We start from the raw sequence: 19,386 nt of genomic DNA, 5'->3' as shown, positions 1-19,386 counted from the left end.
TTTTTACATTTCATCTTTGTTCCTCCTGTAATTTAACTTGGTGTAAGGAATGAGGTTGGGATTCAGGTTATTTTTCCAAATGGCCAACCAGTTGTCTTAATGCCATTTGTGGAGTCATCTGTCTTTGAAATGTCAGCCTGAAGATGTGCTAAAATCCCAGATCTGCTTTGGTCCATTTCTGAACTCTTTATTCTGTTTCATTGATTGACTTGCCTATTCCTACAGTAGGACTACACTGTTAATCATATTTCTCAAAGATTCCATATATTTTTAGTCTATTCTGTCATCAACTGAAAATAATATAACTGTGAATCCCCCCATTGCATTTCTGATTGGATTTGATTCATATTGTATCATTTGGCATATAAAAAACCATCATTATTATATAAAATCAGGGATTTAAATTTTTATTGAGGGTTTTGCTAGAATTCTAACTGGATAGGTTCTAAAGTAGTTTCTCATATTTTCTTTTGATGTTTATTTCCCATATATACCTTTCTTGACTTTATATTTTTAATATTTATTTATTTATTTATTTTAAAGATTTTATTTACTTATTTGACAGAGAGAGAGAGATCACAAACAGGGAGAACAGCACGCAGTGGGAGAGAGAGAAGCAGGCTCCCCGCTGCACAGAGGGTCCAAAGAAGGGCTTGATCCCAGGACCCTGGGGTCATGATCTGAGCTAAAGGCAGATGCCTAACCAACTGAGCCACCCAGGCAAACCCTAACTATATTTTTCAAACATTTACTATTTTTCTTTAAGATTTTATTATTTATTTGAGAGAGAGACTGAGTAATAGAGAGCGAAAGAGAAAGAACACAAGCCAGGAGGAAGAGAGAGAGAGGGAGAGGGAGAAGCAGACTTTCAGCTGAGGAGGGAGCCCAATGAGGGACTCAATCCCAGGACCATGAGATCATGACCTGAGCTGAAGGCAGATGCATAACTGACTGAGCCACCCAGCACCCCTATTTTTAAAAATTAATTCAACATAACTGGTTTTTACACTTAATAAATTAACCTAATTACATTTCCTGTCATAATTTTTGCCTGTGTTTCTGTTAACTTATTTGATATATTGTGCTTTTCTTACACTGCTACTTAATTTTTTAATTTGAGTTATTGAAAATACTCATTCTGTGGTATGAAATGTACCAGGAAATTGAGAGAGTAAGATCTCTTCCTTTAATCCTATTGTGATTTATTTCTATTTGTGATTATCATCAGGATTTTTAAAGGTATTCTTAACCCTAACTTATATTATCAGAATCTGTAGCAGAGCAGGATTTTCAGTTTTTGAGTACCTTTATTGAAATCAGCATTCTGTGCAACCTTCCCTGCTCCCCACCTTAATCTTTGCTTTATAAACTCTGACATTGATACTTCCTTCCTTTTCTTTCCCTCCTTCTCTGCCTTTCTTCCTTCCTCTTTTAACTATTCTCTAAAAATGCAACAAAATATAGGAAAGTGCACCAACATAGAGAGTTCAGTTAAATAACCAAAAGCAAATAGAAAAACTGTATATCCTTATTGAAACTGGATATCCATCCAGTCCAGAAACCCCGATCATGGGCCAATTAGAACCTCCTCCCTAATCACCAAAATTTAATCAGCAACCTAATCAGAGTAATCACTACCTAGATTTTCTTTATCATTTTCCCAACTCAAGCATGTCTTTCTAAATAGTATCATTATGTTTTCCTGCTTTTCAAACTTGATATAAGTGAGACTGTACAATATATGTGCTTCTGTACCTTCTTTAATTTAACATTATCCAAGTTTGAGCCTGTTATTTTAGTTTGCAGTTTCCAATGAGACATTGGCTTCTTCTTTCTATCTATTCCTCTGTATGCATGTTATCTTTTCCCTCTGATTATTTTTCAATTTTTTCTGTTTATCACTGAATTGAGTAAGTTGATGACAATGGGCTTAGTTATAATTTCATTTATGTTTCTTGTGCTTCAGGGTCACAGAACTTCTTGAATATATGGGCTCATAGTTTTCATCAAAGTTTTGAAAATTTTCAATTATTTTTACTTCAAATATTTTTTCTGTCTCCCTTCCCATGCTTTGCCTTCAGAGAGTTCAGTTTATATATATTGGGCAAGGAATTACCTTTAAAGTTCTTCCATAGCTCACTGATGATCTTTTCATTGTTCAATTGTTTATTCTCTCTGTGTTTCAATTTGGATAGTTTCTATTGCTACATCTTCAAATTTGCCAACCCTTTCTTCTGCAGTGACTAATCTGCATTATTACCATCAAGTGCAGTTTTCATTTCAGACATTCAGTTTTTCATCTCTAGAAGTTCAATTTGGGTTATTTTATGCCTTTAATGTCTCTTGTGTGGACAATCTATCTTTTAACTTTCAGAAAATATGGAATACAACTATAACTTTTAACATTATACTATCTGTGCCATTAATTACACTATCTCTATGATTTCTTTTCTTTTTTTTTTTTTAACATTTTATTTATTTATTTGACAGACAGAGATCACAAGTAGCCAGAGAGGTAGGCAGGGGTTGGGGGGAAGCAAGCCCCCTGCTGAACAGAGAGCCCGATGCAGGGCTCAATCCCTGGACCCTGGGATCAGGACCTGAGCCAAAGGCAGAGGCTTTAACCCACTGAGCCACCCAGGTGCCCCTCATTTCCGAGTTGATTTCTATTAATTGAGTTTTCTTCTCTTATGGGTCACACTTTCCTGCTTCTTGTCAAGAATTGGTATCATCAGTATTCATTTAGACTTACTGAATAGTTACCATTTACTTTGTTTTTAATTCTTTTCTTTCATCTTTTTCCTTCTATCTGAGATCAATACCCTCCTACCCAAAGAAAACACCAAAATTGTCTGTTGGTGAATTTTTCTTTTCTTTTTTTGGGGGGGAGGGCTGAAATATCCCTGATTAACTTTTATTCTTGAAACACACATTTTCCTTGAGCATAGAATTCTTGGTTGGTAACTATCATGCTGTATGTCTTATTATTTCCATTGTGTTTATTAAAAGTCAGCTATCAGTCTGTTTAAAGATTGCTTTTTAGATGTTCTGTTTATCTTTGATTTTCAGCAGTTGTACAATGATGGGCCTACTTATGGATTTATTTTTCTTAGAGTTCAAAGGGCTTTGAAACACGTGGCCTGATATCCTTCATCATGTAGAACATTTCTCAGCATAATTTCCTGAAATACTTTTTCTGCCCAATTCCATCTTTCCTTTCTGTCTGGGACTCCAATTACATTTGTTATAGACTTTACCACTTTTTCCTCTGTATTTGTTCCCTTTCTTTAGTGTTTGCTATCCTTTTTTTTCTCTCTACTATTTTTTTTTTAATATATTCTTATGACTTAACTTCCAGTGCACAAATTCTCTTTCATTTGTGTCTAAAACATAGTCAAACTGTGGATCTATTCATTGAATTCTTCATTTAAGTTATGGCATCTTTCACATCTAGATTTTCTTTTCTCATTTCTTTTTTTTTTTTTAAGATTTTATTTATTTTTTTGACAGAGAGAGAGAGAGAGAGCATGAGTGGGGGGCAGGGGTAGAGGGAGAGGGAGAAGCAGACTCTCTGCTGAGCAGGGAGCCTGACACGGAGTTTGATCCCAGGACCCTGAGATCATGACCTGAGCAGAAGGCAGATGCTTAACCAACTGAGCCACCCAGATGTCCCTTTCTTTTCTTTTGTGTTGTTTTGTTTTGAATTTCTATTTTGCAGCTAAATTTTTCAATCTTGTCTTTATCCCCCATAATAGTCAACAAAATTATTTTATATATTATGTGTATAACTCTAATATTTTTAGACCAAATGGCCTGTTTCTCTTGATTGTTTTTATGTTTCCTTGTTTCATTTTTTTCTGGCTATTTTTCTGTGTGTGCTGGACATGCTGAAAATAATGTTAAAAACTCATTTTTGTAAATGGTTTGAAATCCACAACACTCTTTTTTAACTTAGTAAATGTTTTACATTTGTTTTTCTCAGGTGCCAGTAGGGACTAGCAATCTGGGTTGATCTTAATTTAATTTGAGGATTGCGAAGATTCAAAGCTGGGCAGCAGTCTTTCAGAAAACTGGTCTCCTGCTGGTTCATTCTTTCTGCTAGGATACATAACTTTAGGGTTTCAACACAAAGACCAGGGGGTTTAGCAGGGTCCCTTGCCCTTTTCAATAGCACTCTGGATGGATACTGTTTGTAGAATCAACAAATCACTTAAGATAAAAACAGCTTCAAGTTCTGAATTCACATCTCTGGATATCTATTTTCTCCCAGAATATAGCCTGAAAATTCTTCATTATCTTGTTAGCTCTTTGATGCCTATAAACGGACTCCATAAATTTTCGTTTTCGTTTTTGGTGTAGCTTTTCCAAGTCATCTTCAAGGAGAGTAATGGTGTAAAGTTATTTAGACTTTCATTGCTGAAAGCAGAAGTCTCTCCTCTTTCTTTCTCATTTTAAAACAACATATATTTTTCAAAGATAAAAGCACACATTTAATTAAGATATTCTGATACTAATTTTGAAGCAATTATTTCAACGTTTTCATACATTTAATGAGTCTCTTATCACACATGCCTTTCCAAGTGTGCCTTTCTCAGTCTTGACTTTTTCCTTCCTTTCTATATTTATTGTTTTTGCACAGGATTTCTGTTAGTTTATTCCGGAAGGATACCTGGGTGGTATATTTTCTTAATCTATGTATCCCTGAGAAAATATTACTCCTGACTTCATGTATGAGTAATAACTTCACTAAATATAGAAACTGTGTCCTTTCGAGCAATGGAAATGTTATTCCATTTCATCTAGTATTTAGAATTGTGGAAGAAGAAAGAAAGCTAAGGCTAATCTGGTTTTGCTGATTTTGTTTGCAACCTGATTTTCCTATATGCTTTATAAGCCTTTCTTTATCACTGATCTTCAGAAAGTCCATGAGGCTTTGTAGACTTCTGTTCCTGTTTGAGTTTTCAGTACTGTTGTCTATAAATACGTGTACTCTTGTGTTTTGGGTGGAGAAACTGGTTTACATTAGGAAAACTGCTTTTCTGTTATTTGTCTAATGATTGTTTCATTTCTGTTTGTTCTAGTCTCTCTTCTTTGTATTCCAAGGATATGTAGATTTAATCACCTAGCTCTATTGTCTATAGGAGTCCCATTTTTCTCATTATTATCGTTTCTTCATTTCTGTAGTTGCAAACCCAATGCCCATAGAGCTTAGGCAGGTAACAAAAATAAAGTCAGAGCTTAGGCAGGTACAAAAATAGTGAGTGATGAGGATTGTGGAGAGCAAATTTCCTTTCTAAACTTGGCAGCTACCAGTCATTTGACATTCATAGCTAATAAAATATTACCAGATACCATTTTTCCCCCCAAAAACTAAAATCTGTTTTTTAAAATATAATGTTTCTCAGAAGAAGAAAACAAATAAAAAAGGACCTCACAACTTACCATTAGGTTGATCTTGGTCACACACAGAATGATCTGTCACTTCATTGTCTTTTACAATATTGTCGTCCTTTGCAGAATCTGCCACAACAAATAAGCAAAACCTCTAGTCAGCACTTTTAACTGGGAAACAGAGCAGCTGCCAGCACTGTCATGATATATCTATCTTTGGGGCATGGAATTTATTATTTTTAGAAAATACCCTTAGAATACTTAAATATTTTTATCAATAACTAAGCTATTCCTAAAGTACTGCAGAAGAGATCTTGTACAAAGTGTACAAAGGTAAGGGTGATAGAAATTTGGTTGGGTTATCTTTTTGCAACAAAGAAGAAAATATAAGCAGGCCTTTATGCATTAGTGAAAGTCCTTGGAGAATTGTGCAAAAGGATATGAAAGGAAGGCAAAATAGAGGAGATTAAAGGAATATCAATTTTAATGTTCTTAATGCGTCCATTACTGCAATTGTTCATATATGGGAGCCTTGAGTCCTTGAAAGAGCCAGATGTAGAGCTTTGAAATCCAGCTGTAATTAAGTTCATCTTCCTGAGGAACACTACCAGTAGAACAATAGCAAAGGGGAATGCAAACCTTCTGTTCTGTGCAATTTCATCCTCTCCCTCGTATAGCACATTTAAATGTGAAATCAGTATAAGTTCACGTTTTATTTTTTTGTTACAGGATATACTTGCAGGAAATAACGTGGCCAAATAGGTTTCAGTGACCATGGACTCTTCCAAGACTACACGGGATTCCTCGTTGGTTTCTGAGGGCTCTCTGTAGGCTCTTTAGAAAGCCATCAGAAAGAGCATGTGAATGGTGGGTGGGAAGACAGAAAATGGGCCTTTCATTCATTCCAAAAGTATTTATTAAGGGCCAACCCTATGCCAGATACTTCTTGAGGCTAGGGAGTCAATAGTGATTGACTCTACTCTCATAGAGGTTACAATCTAGGGGATATTTTTCATGCAGCTGTAAGAGTGGTAATCTAAAGATATCTAAAAGCCATGACCTAATACGGTAGGCACATGGCCATGGAGCACACCGGGGATGGCAGACTGAGAGCCCCATTACAAATGGGTTCTCTACTGAGTTCACGTTGCTCCACTGAGCTGTCACTCTGAACAGAGCTGAATAGATGGAGTCTCAAATCCTTCTTTCTTTGTGTCCTTATTCCTTTTCCCTCTCTCCCTCCCCCGATAAGGAGGTCATTTCAAACAATGCAGTTTGGAATATTATGAGAAAGTTTGTTTCTTGAACCTGCCACAAGTAACATTTGATGGACAAGTGAGAAACCTGGGTAGTTAACATATGATTCAAATTTAATAACCAGTGAAGCAAGCATACACCCAAAGTGTATGATTTTAATTAACTGCAAATAATTCCCCCAAGGCAAATGTTTAATTATCTGCACAGCTTCTTATTTCTTTCTGAGACTGACAATAAGTTTCAAAGTCCAAATTTGGAAGCAAAACTGAGCACAGACACATTTTCCAAACTGTTCTCTCACTCTAGTCAAATTGTTTTAAACCAGTTCCCATTAAAACATGCCTTTTTAATTTTGGCTCTAACATGTGGATTTTAAAAAACAAAAACAACAAACCTTGAATACTTTTGTCCACATTAACACTGAAAGTGAACAATTATTTTAAAAAGGTACTATATGAATCAGGCTCAATTTTAATTTTGAAAATTTTACTTATTTATAGAGAATGGCATCATTTGATATGCAGGCTTGGGCAATACTCATTTCTCTCAACATTAATGTTTTAAGATTATCCAAGATTTTTTTTGCATGTAGTTAAAATGTGTTCATTTATACTCGACAATAATTCATTATGCTTTATAATTTACATAAACATTATGTTCCATGCATTAAATATTATATAAAAAATGTCTTTTAAAAAGTGATTTACATTGGGTTTATGGATTTATGGTCTAATGATTCACATAAGATGGGTGAAAATAGTTGAAAATTAATCTCTGGACTGTCACCAAAATCTGCCTTTCTAGCAAATTAATTGACCCTTCAGTTTCAATTTCCTTGGAGAGTTGTTTTAACATTGCTAAGGTACCTTCAGATCTTATGTGTTCTAATCTATATATAATGTTTTGTTGAATCTAAGACACCATCAATTGTCATTTTCACTATTAACTTCGTGTAGGCAGGAAAAAAAATGCTACCAAATGAACCGTAATACACTATTAGTTTAAGAATGTGTCCTAATTTTAGAAATAAAATCTACAAAGGACTATATATATATATATCCTAGATATATAATGTTTGAGCACATTCTCTGTGGACACAAATACATGTCTTTCTGTGATGCCAAGTATTTCCTATCAACCTGACCCATCACCAAACCCACAAGTTGCTTTTGTTTTGTATTTGAAATGGTTCCACTTGCATATACAGCAATAAAACAGGATAAAAGCTAGAAGCCCATGACAGCATCCACACATGACTATGTGGCTGTGAGATTGTTTCCACTAAAGTTTCTCTCTTCTCAAAGGCCTCTTTGAATTCCTAGTCACATGAACTTTGGCAAGACTGGATATGGTCTTGAATGTTTTAAATCATAGATCTTATTATGTTAGACTTAGTTGCAGGTTTGAAATGACAGTGGAGCTTTTCTGACTAGGAGGTGATAAACACTGCACTGCATATATATATATATATATATATATATATATATATATATATATAAAATTATTATTCATAAGAAAGAACACATATTGAGTATATATGGTCACTAAAAAAGCTTATTTTTCTATGTAAGTTCTATAAACTACTGTGAAAAATATAGTTGTATATACTAAATTCTTGCAGCCCCTCAAATTCATATTTTATTTAATTCCAAAATTTATCATTTTGTAATATTCAAAAAATGTAAAGGACTTACCACCTAATTCTGAGATTCAGTCAATGCTATTTTAATAGCAGAGAACTGGAATTAAATATATATGCAGACTGTGACTTTCAAAATCTTTAAGGTCAATGTTCTATTAGAAAATTTTTCAAATGCAAATATTAAGTCAAATGTTTGAGCCAAAGTTCTAAAGATAGATTATCTTTTAAGATTAACAAGAATAAAAAAGAAATACTTCCATACAGTAAAAAAAATTTTCTCATTTAGGAAGTTGAAAAAGGTTTAAGAGTAGTTAAAATAGATTAAAAATTTAAAAAACATAAATTCTAAAAAGCAGGTAATTTTTAATATAGTCAATTACCCCATGTCTATATAAAACAATACAAGTATAGATTGAAGATGTGATGATAAGCAATGAAACTATTGCATTTTTAAAAAAGATTTTACTTATTTGACAGAGAAAGAGATCAGAAGTAGGCAGAGAGTCAGGAAGAAGCAGGCTCCCTGCTGAGCAGAGAGCCCAATGTGGGGTTCTATCCCATGACTCTGAAATCATGACCTGAGCCAAAGACAAAGGCTTAACACACTGAGCCACCCAGGTACCCCACTATTGCATTTTTAATAAACAGCTAAACTGTAAATCAAAATAGGTACTATCTCTTTTGAAAATGTCCCCTTACAATAAAAGTTCTTACCCTTAATTAAGAACTTAGTTCTTAACTCCTAGATATATTCTAGAGGAATAAATTGATATGTAAAATGCGTACATATATTGTCATATTAACTTATTTAGAAGGAGATAGTTTCCATCATATTTTCATAGGACCCATGACCCTGACACGACTAAAAATAACTAGAATATTTATATCTTAATGCCAGTGAAACAGCCATTTTACAAAAGGTTTTTAGGATTATAATTGAGAAGCAGCTACAGAATTTGATGCCCACTCCATGAATTCATCAATGACAGCACTTCTTGAATTCTTTTTATTTTTTTTTAAAGATTTATTTATTTGTTTGACACAGAGAGAGAGGGAGAGAGAGCACAAGTAGATTGAGCGGCAGGCAGAGGGAGAAGGAGAAGCAGGCTGTCTGCTGAGCAGGGAGCCCAAGGTGGGGCTCAATCCCAGGACCCTGGGATCATGACCTGAGCTGAAGGCAGCTCTTAACCAACTGAGCCATCCAGGCGCCCCACTTTGTGAATTCTTATGGTAGATTTGACTTGAGAAAAGAGCTAAAAACATATACAGATGTGTTTAACAAATGAAGAGGACAATCCAGCTGGTAAACAACATTTTGGACCAAAATCTGAAATATCTATAAAGTATAAAACCGAACGGATGATTAACTGCCTTTGAAAATATTTTCAAGTCAGAGGATGTACAAAATCCATCTAGTAAGAAAGGTAATCCCTGACTACTATGGAGAGTTGCGGTAGGTGGTCACTTTGGTATAAAAGTTCCAAGGGGTCTGAACAAAATAAGTGTTACGTACAAACACCTATGCCTGAAATATTTGCTCTGTAGCCTGTAAACATTCACCCATGAGTCTCTTACCTTGCACAGAAACCACAATCACCTGGATTTCCTCTGGTTCTTGTAAACTGATTCGATTATACCAAGCAAAACATTTATCCTGGCCTGCTCATTTGAATCGCTGGTTTATTATGTGAAGCAATTAGAATAAAGTAGTTTTTCCTCCATCTGAACAGTATGTTTATCCACCATAAACTAGCATCTCCACAGCTGATTATGGTCTCATTGAAGCTTTGCAGGGACTATTCCTCTACATAGGAGAAATGTATCCTGCAATACTTTCCTAGAGTATTCAGATGGCAATGATCTAAACTATGCTCGGTCCCAGTGCAGCTGGACATACAAGGCTGATCTATATTTACCTGTAAAGTTACCAGGTCCATAGGACAGGACATTGCCCTGAGCATTGCGAGGCCAGACTGAGCTATGGTCGGTCATTTGTCTTCATTGTGCAATCATTAACCCCCATTAAAATGGGGCCAATTATTCCCAAAGTTCTTGAATGCAGCTACTAACCGTCTCTGAGGCAAGGCTGGGAAAACTACCACCATGTACCACTAACTTTGTTTCTATTAGAAAACACACACCAGATTCCAAACAGTAACTTGTGTTAACCAGCTAATTCCTACATTGGAGGGGTTATTTTTCTACAGGTTGTTACTGAAAATACAAGCAAATAAGAGGGTCAATCATGATGGATGGACGCTCGCTTGGGGTTGTGATCCTAGATTCACAATATCAAGCTTCGTAACTCTAGGAAAACCCATTCACCTTACAATGTCTCAGTTTCTACACCTAGGAACTGAGGGTGTTGAGCTAGATAATCTCTCTCAGTACCTTTCAAGGCTAATCTGCTGATTTGTTCAACACCTCTCTGAAAACATTCAGGCTTCCCTCGTTATCTGCCTACCTGAGTTGGACTCTTCTCACTCTGAGATTTTTACTATTAATAAAATAAAGGTTAATGGTGGGGGAAGTATTGCTGTGTGACATCGGTGCCACACTGGCCATTGTTAACTCTGTGACTTGACGAAGAGTCATCACAGTGTCTAATAGAACAGCTGGATATGAAGCCAGGCTGGACCATGATGAAAAAAGAAATGCTTAATTACCCTTTTCCATCAAGTTAATTTTTCCCCCTTGGCAATGTAAACAAAGGCAAATCTGTTCTTGTTTCCAGTTGTCTGTGACCTGCTATCCTTGACCCCCATCCTTCTGATCCCTTTCTGATTTTGCCTCCCTCTTTCTTGCTAAGCCTTGCACAGCCGGATTTCTTGACATCCCCCCTCTTCTTTTTTAAAAAAAATCTGACCAAACCACAGGCATGAAGAGTAGCTATGGTTCTAGGTAGACACTGACTTGTAATTCTATTAAAATGTTCATCTATAAATCAAGGAGTGTTTTATTTATACTTTTTAATTCAATCTGATAATGGAAAGTCTTTGAAAGAACATTCCTTTTGGAGAAGTGATAAAGGCTTTCTGGACCCTAACTCTGGGCAGAGTCACAGACTGGCCTTTACTTCTCAGTTATTTTATTTTGTGGAGAAGCTGAGGCAGTAGACAGAGTCTATCCCCAGATTCATAAATGCTTCAACTTCTGGGCTCAGGTTCTTTTTAGCCCGATGCTTGGGGAGTGTGGCTGGGATGCCGGGGATGCAACACTGCTGAGAGCCAGAGGAATTTCCTACGTTCCTAATGGACTGAGTCAAAACTCACCCTTTTGGAGCAGTCTTTATTCGAGTCTTATTGCCCAAGTGATGTAAAGGGACGTATTTAGAAACTAACATAAGCATTTGAACCTTTCACGGGAGTTATCCATTTCATGGGAACTTCAAAGACCTGGATGAATTCTCCTTAGCACTTACTCGCTCCTCCTATCTAGAAGGACCCACAAACCCATCCAAATGAAAATGGATGTATTTACTTTTCTCAGTTATTTTTTTCTTCAGTGTTCCACTAGGCTACTGAATACAATTCTATAGTATGAATGGCCTCAGAGTGGTTCACTCTGTAGACCTACCACAAACTAGTTTACCATTGTGTCTATTATTGGATGTTCAAATTAATCCAATTTCTGCCATTCTAAATAATCCTATGTTGTTGTGTTATTGGGTATCCCAATACTGGATTCACTCCACTCTTCTTTCTCTTATATCTTCCCAGCCCACGCCCACCTCTGAGGTCTAGAGAGTTTAGATCTCTCTCTATCTAAGCCTCGTGGTGGAAAATGCCCCACCAATATCGCACTGGGCTCCTCCTGAGATCGTAGCAAATGGTTTCAGGAGATGGGTTCCTTTCTGAGACTCTGAGGGCATTTTTCCTTGGATGAACCAGAAGTATCCAACAGATAATACCCAGCTAGAGACTCCCCAAAGGACTCAGGAGATATGACCTGATTCCTTAACTCTTTGGGAGACAATTCTGAATGTGCTCTATACTTTTTAGAGAAATAGAGTCCCAGTTCCTCTCATTCATGTACCCTCTTTTGGCTGTTCTCTCCCTCCATTCCTTACTGTGCTTCCTGGAACCACCTCTCAAATAAACCATTTGCCCCCATATCCTCGTCTGAGAATTTTGTTTTTGGAGACTCCAAACCAAGACAGCCAAGCTAGTCATTAACCTGTCTCCTACTACTCAGCAGCAAAAATGTGAATGTTTACCTCATTCTGATTTACAGCCTTCTTGTGCTATGCTGCCTTTAATTAGGGAATGATGGGGAAAGTGTCTGCCCCCTGACTAGGGAAAGATGGGAAAAGAAGTTGCCATGCCTGGCACCATATAATTCTAAAAGCTGGGTCACAGATGATTGGTGAGGGACTGGCCCTGGGTGGTCATCTGTGGGTTGGCCAATAGACCTAAGGGTGGTCTGATAGGACACCTCTACCTTCCACGAGAGAATTAATATTAGATTATGCTGAGAGGAATCTGTTAGTTCTTTAGGAATGTATTAATCTGGGAGCATTTGATGGTAAAATAGGCCAAGTTTCAAAGCCTTGAGTGGTTTAAAGGCAGAGATTCACTGAAAGAGAAGGGAGGAAACACAAGCTGCTGACAGGGTAGAACAAAGAAGCATAATGAGTCATCTAGTGGCTTTAGAAGAGTAGAAAAGGGAAAGAAGGTAGTAAGCTTTTGATGCTCCTTGAGTGGACAGCTATTTGAGGAATTACTGAGAACCTGGAGGAACTGCTTGAGCTGGTGTTGCCTCCAGAGGACCCAGTCCTTGGGGTTGCTGAAGTGGTTTACTTCCTCGCTGACTTTCCTTCCAATAACAGTAACCCCAGTGTGTGTCGCTTCTGCAGAACTTGGGAGAGTTGGACCTCACTCCCTTTGTAGTTCTTGCAAGTTCATTATCTAATTTTAACATGTACAGATACATCAAACATCTCTAAAATGCTTTTTACAAACACTACTTTTAGAAGTATGGCATTCTTTTAGATCCATTTTTTAAAAACACTCACCTTTATAGGCATTTCAAACGTACAGCACCCCCATGAACCTTGTACACAGATTGAAAAATACTGAACCAAGAAACTTAGAGAAAGTTAAAGAGGGGAACAGCCTGGTCATGCAGAATAAAACAAGTTCAGTAAATTTCAATTTCTGATATGACCCTGGTGGGGGAAAAATCAGGTGGCATCTGGTATTACAGGAAATGGGGTGTATAGAGGCATTGGTATGATGAAGGCAATGTTTTGCCTCATAAACTGAGAAAAATGTGTTAAAACAAAATACTGCAAAATGTGATTTTAAGAGGGTCTTGGGAAGTATACTAAGGATTCACTCAAAAGTGTTCTTTTTTATTTCCAGGAAGAAATAAATAATATAATAATTTACTTTAATTCTACTACTATTTTACACTAGATTTAACTATGAGTTCTAAAAATAATTTTAATAGATTTTTCTAATGTAATGACCAACTATATTAGTCTTCTTGGGTTGCCATAACAAAACACCAAAGACTGAGTGGCCTAAACAACAGAAATTTGTTTGTTTCTATCTCTGGAGGCTAGAAGTCCAAGATCAAGGTATACTAACTGATTTCATCTCAGATGGGGGCGCTCTTCCCGCTTTGCAGCAGGCTGCCTTCTTAACTCTGTTCTCACGTGGACCAGCATGTGTGCAGATGGAAACTCAGAGATCTCTCTTTCTTCCTTTTCTTAAAAAGGCCACTGAGGGCTCCACCCTGGAGACCTACTCTAAACTCAGTTGTCTTCCAAAGGCCCCCATCTCCAAATACCATCATGCTGGGGGCTAGGACTCCCCACTGGATATTTCTATTTGGGGAAGACACAAGCATTCCCTCCATAACACTGATATGTGCATTTCTGTGTTTGGGTGACTTATTTAACTTTTTTTTTTTTTTTAAGGTTTTAAAGTCTACACCCAACGTGGAGCTTGTACCTACGACCCTGAGATCAAGAGTCACACGCTCCACTGACTGAGCCAGCCAGGCACCCCTCAATTTTGAATGTGAGCTATTCAAGTTGATACTCCTGTTGCCCCTCAGAATTAAGTCTCAAAAGGGATGTGGAAAATGGAATCTTCCCTAAATGTTAGGTTCCCTTTCCCCATCCTAATTCTCTGGAGTTAATTTTCACTGATCCTTCAACTGTATCAAGGAGTCACAGTTTGGATGGCACAGATAAAGTCATGTTAAGGGAATCTGGGGTGATATCCAGAACAATAACTGGCATTGGACTCCGCTAATCAGAATGGACATATCCACTGGGGCAGGGTCCTGGAGCCTGCTGGTGGGTCCCTGATAACAGGATAGCCGTAAGAGTTCCCTGCAAAGAGGGGAGTTAATTCATGACTTGCCAAACACCATGGAAATATGTTGGCATTTTAGAAGCATCTGAAGCAGGCCTAGAGGGAACTGGCAGATGACTAGTTCTGCTTATACCACAGAACTATCGTGATAGTTTTCAAAAATGGTAGTGAGAACAGGTTACTAACCAACAGTCTCTGATGTTCTTATATTGGTGGGAAACAATGAGAGGTAGCTTTATTGTTATAGACCAAAAGATCTACAGTGTAAGGACTGAATAACCCTCCAACACACATCTGTGGTCACTTCTTGTTTTGTGGCCTTACTTGATAAAACACCACTTGCAAACAGAATCAGAGCCAATGTCAGGTTAGTAGTATGTCTGTCTGGAACACTGCGTCCTATTCAGGCCAGTGTCACAACCCTGGCCCCTCTGCTGTGCTCACACTTGTGTTCTACTGTTCCTTACATCACTGGTGAGGAAGACCCATCTGATGGAGGTGACCGAATGAGTAGCTGCAGCTAGTGGCCCGATGGCTCTCTGTGTTGTGAGATGTAAGGGGACATCTGTTCCAGAATAACCACTCTGTCACTCATCGTTCCCACAGAAGCAAGTCATCCTTTTGGAACTTGAAACTTCTTCCTTCGGGGACTTCTAAAAATGCTCTTCTTGATCTTCTTGGAAGGATTCTGCTTGAGGTCAGTTTGCTGTAATGACTTAATAATCAGATGGGTCTGGGGGCACCTGGGTGGCTCAGTGGGTTAAGCATCTGACTCTTGTTTTCGGCTCAGGTCATGATTTCAGGGTCATGAGATGGAGCCCTGTGTGGGGCTCTGTGCTCAGCGGGGGGTCCACTTGAGATTCTTCCCCTCTGCCCCTCCCCCTACTCTCTCTTTCAAGTACATAAATAAATCAATAAAAAAAAATAATCAAATGTGTCTGATGTCAGCTGAGAATAAGAAGAGGTTGACACTGAGCAGAAACCAACAGTTGGGGAAGGGCCTTAATGAAACGGGGGATGCAGGAGAGCCTTAGGGCAGCTTATTTTTCTCCTCAAGCTCAGACAAGTACAAAACAGGTCACTTCAAGGAGAAACCTCTGTTATTTAGGAGGTACAACTGGGGAGGGGGATGCTGAATTACAGTGCATGCCATTTCCATCATAGAACACTTCCAAAAAAGGTTCATGATTTTTGAGGAAAAAAACCCTGGAATTGTCAACTTTTCATTGAAGATAAATAAAGAAAAGTGCAACATTCATGAAGTACACAGCTTGCCATACTGTCACAAATGGAACATCCTCGTGTAACCAGCACCAGCTCAAGAAACACAACAGACGCAGCTTCCTGGCAGCTCAGCTCATCCCCCCTTTCAACCATACCCTCCCCCTCCCCAAATCACCACTCTGACTTGGAACAGCATTTATCTGTTGTCCCTGCATTTATCTGTTGTCCCTGTTTTCAGACTTTATATAAATGGAATGGTACACTATACATGCTCTTCTCTGTCTGGTTTCCTTTGCTCCATATTACGTTGGCGAAATTCATTCATACGGTTGCTTGGGAAAGTGAATTTTAATTGCGCTAGGAAGGCTGGCCAAGTCAATAGATCCTGCAGTGAATCTTACTGGAAGAGTGAAAATAATGTGTTTTTTTTTTTTTTCCTTTTCAAATATCAAACATTCACTGCTTCCCCATACTTTGCCTTCAACTTATTTTTTCCTTAACCACAGCAGTTCTTAAGTATTAGCGTGCCCTAGGATCCCCCCGAGGGATTTTTAACGCACAGGATGCTGGTTGCCTCTCCCAGGGCATCTGATGGTGTAGGTCTGGGGTGAGGCCTGAGAGATTGCTTTTCTAAGAACATCCCAGGTGATGCTGGTCCTGCGGCTCCTGGGACCACTACTTAAGAACCGCCACTAAAACCTACTGCATTTGTGAACCAAAGCCCCATCTGCTTGCAAGTCTCCTCTGTAGCTAAGTCAGCTTGCACTCAGAGGAGGATTTTAAAAATAAGTATCCTCAGATGGACCACCCACAGATTTTCCATTGCAGGGAGAGCAAGCACCTCATACCTGGTGAGGAAGGACACAGCTCTGAGAGGGGCTGAGTCTGTGAGAGGCAGATCAACAGTGAAGCTGGGAGAGCCATTTCAGACACTTCCTTTTTAACAGCGGATATACTGAATCTTACTGCTAAAAATCCGAACCTCCTTGAAGCTTCACATATACCCAGAAAAATAAAAAATCAAACAAAACAAAACAGAATGAAAACAAAAAACTTGCTCGAGTGTCAAGAAAGGCCCGGGTCATATCACAGCTGCTTGTATTAAATCCTGCAGGCAAGAGCTCTTAAGGAATCAAGCTTCAAGGGGCTCCTGGGTGGCTCACTGGGTTAAGCCTCTGCCTTCTGCTCAGGTCATGATCTCAGGGTCCTGGGATCAAGACCTGCATCGGGCTCTGCGCTCAGTGGGAGCCTGCTTCCCCCTCTCCCTCTGCCTGCCTCTCTGCCTACATGTGATCTCTGTCTGTCAAATAAATAAATAAAATCTTAAAAGAAAAAAAAGAATCACGCTTCAAGACTAAAGTGAGGAGCCATCACTGCAACCTATTTCCTCAAAAGCTAATTCTAGACACTGTCCGGTACATTAGCCACCAGCTGCATGTGGCCAGTGAGTCCTCGCAAGGTGGCAAGTCTGAATGACATGTTCTGTAAATGCAAAACATGTAACTGAGTCATACAGACTCAGTAGAAAAAAATGCAGAATATATCATTATTAATTTTTATTTCAACTTCACATGAAATTATTGTATGTTGGATATAATTGTTAAATAAAATATATTTTTCTTATAATTTTTTTGAGGCTTTATTTATTTGAGAGAGAGAGTGTACATGCATGGTGGGGAGGGGCAGAGGGAAAGGGACAAGTGCTCCCTGCTGAGCAAGGGAGCCCACAGTGGGACTTGATCCTGGCACTCTGGAATCATGACCTGAGCTGAAGGCAGATGCTTAACCAACTGAGCTTCCCAGGTGCCCTGTAAAATATATTATTAAAACAATTTTCACCTTTTCTTTTTTTATTCCTTAATGTAGCTACTAAAAAAAATGTAAAATTATATATGTGGTTCATATTTATCTCCGTGGGACAGCATTGTTCTAGAGAACTTAGTATTAGCTTGAGTTAGACAAATAACTAAAGACATGTTCATGTGAAGACTAAAGTTATGAAGATGGGAAACTGCATCTTGCCAGAGGATGGTCTATCAGAAACTAGAAATTCTAATTGGGCTTATAGAGAAGCACCTGCAAATGTTAATAGGGATAGCTGAGGAGAAGAAGAGTCTAATTAGGGATAATCAGAGAGGATGTTCTGAGAAGGAATTAGAGGAAGAAAGAGAATGATAAATTTGTAACAACCACCACACTAAAAAACTATTTAGAACCCAACAATATTTAATAGTTGAAAATTTTTGCTTTATATTGATTTGACCCAAACTTCTTAGTGTGAAATTCAGGGCTCTCATTTAGTGACTAATTAATGAGTGGATGGATGGATCTATCATGATACCATGTGGACCTATTCATCGTACCTAAAATAGGTTGTCTGATGTCCAACTCCTACTCTTTCATAGATGCTCTTCTTAATAAGAATAGCTTCTTTCTAATTTATTACCTTTGTACATCTTTCAGATCCCAGCTCAAATGCCATATTCTCTATCCTCATTTCACAGATAATCCCAAGCTAGAGATGCTCCTTGACTCCCAGCTCCTATAATATGTTTCAGTGTAATCCTTCCTTGGTACTTGTCATGCTTTGTCTCGTTGGTCAGCTGTCTTAGATGCTAACTATGTGGCCTCAGACCACTTACCTCCCCACACCATGCTTCTCTTTCCTTGTCTTCCCAATGCAATGACAGCTGCATTTATGTCTTGGGTGAGAGTGGAATGAATGAAAACATGTAAAGTTCTTAGAATAGCACCTGGTGTATAACAAGGGTTAGATAAATATTAGCTGCTAGTATTCTTGTTCTCGCTGATACTGCCTATGTAACTACATATCTCCTTTTTCTGTCTAGATTATAACTTCCTTAAAGGGCAAGAACCGTATTTTCTTCTTTATATTGCAGAAAGTCTTAGAAAGTTAAAACCCAATAAGTATCTCTTAATGGTGATAAAAACACCCATATATTTTAAAGCCTCATGTTTTAAAAAGATTTTATCCATTCATTTGACAGAGAAATAGTGGTGGGGGGGAGCAGAGCGAGAAGGACAAGCAGACTCTATGCTGAGTGCAGAGCCCGATGCACGACTCAATGCCACGACCCTGACTGAGACCATGACCATAACCTGAGAAGAAATCAAGAGCCAAGTGCCCAGCAGAATGAGCCCCAAGCCCCCAACACCCACGCTTTTTAACTGCTACTTGGTACTCTCTCTAGGCCAGACTGTGTACTAATCAGGGATAAAATGATCAACAACACAGACCTGGTCCTTTACCCCATGAAATTTAAGTTACAGTGGAGGGAGGTGGACAAAGAGGTTTACAAAGTTACAGATAGCAGTAGGAATAATGAAGTGATAAGAGGGGCTTGGAATAAAGGTTGAGTAGAGAAAGGTTCCCCCTAAAAAGATGACCAGGGAAAGCCACAATGAGCATGAAGCATAGTGAGAGGAGAGAAGGTTCTGTGAGACAAAAATGGAGGGACAAGGAGAATTTGTCATGGTGCATCTTACAGTTACTTTTCTCACTTTTTACTTTTTTTCCTTTATTAC

The 19,386-nt window shown here is 38.2% G+C and overlaps 1 protein-coding gene across 1 annotated transcript in view; it reads right to left on the bottom strand.

The window, feature by feature from the left end:
• MACROD2 (mono-ADP ribosylhydrolase 2) overlaps positions 1-19,386 on the bottom strand; it is a 1,971,474-nt gene that overhangs the window by 67,863 nt on the left and 1,884,225 nt on the right. Inside the window, exon 14 of the mRNA XM_032351448.1 lies at positions 5,443-5,520. Coding sequence (XP_032207339.1) covers positions 5,443-5,520 — 78 coding nt within the window. The remainder of the gene's footprint in view (positions 1-5,442; positions 5,521-19,386) is intronic.

Source organism: Mustela erminea, chromosome 7, assembly GCF_009829155.1.
Source record: "Mustela erminea isolate mMusErm1 chromosome 7, mMusErm1.Pri, whole genome shotgun sequence".
Taxonomy (NCBI): Eukaryota; Metazoa; Chordata; class Mammalia; order Carnivora; family Mustelidae; genus Mustela; species Mustela erminea.
Note: the sequence above shows the minus strand (reverse complement) of the source record. Positions and strands in the feature narration are given on the sequence as shown.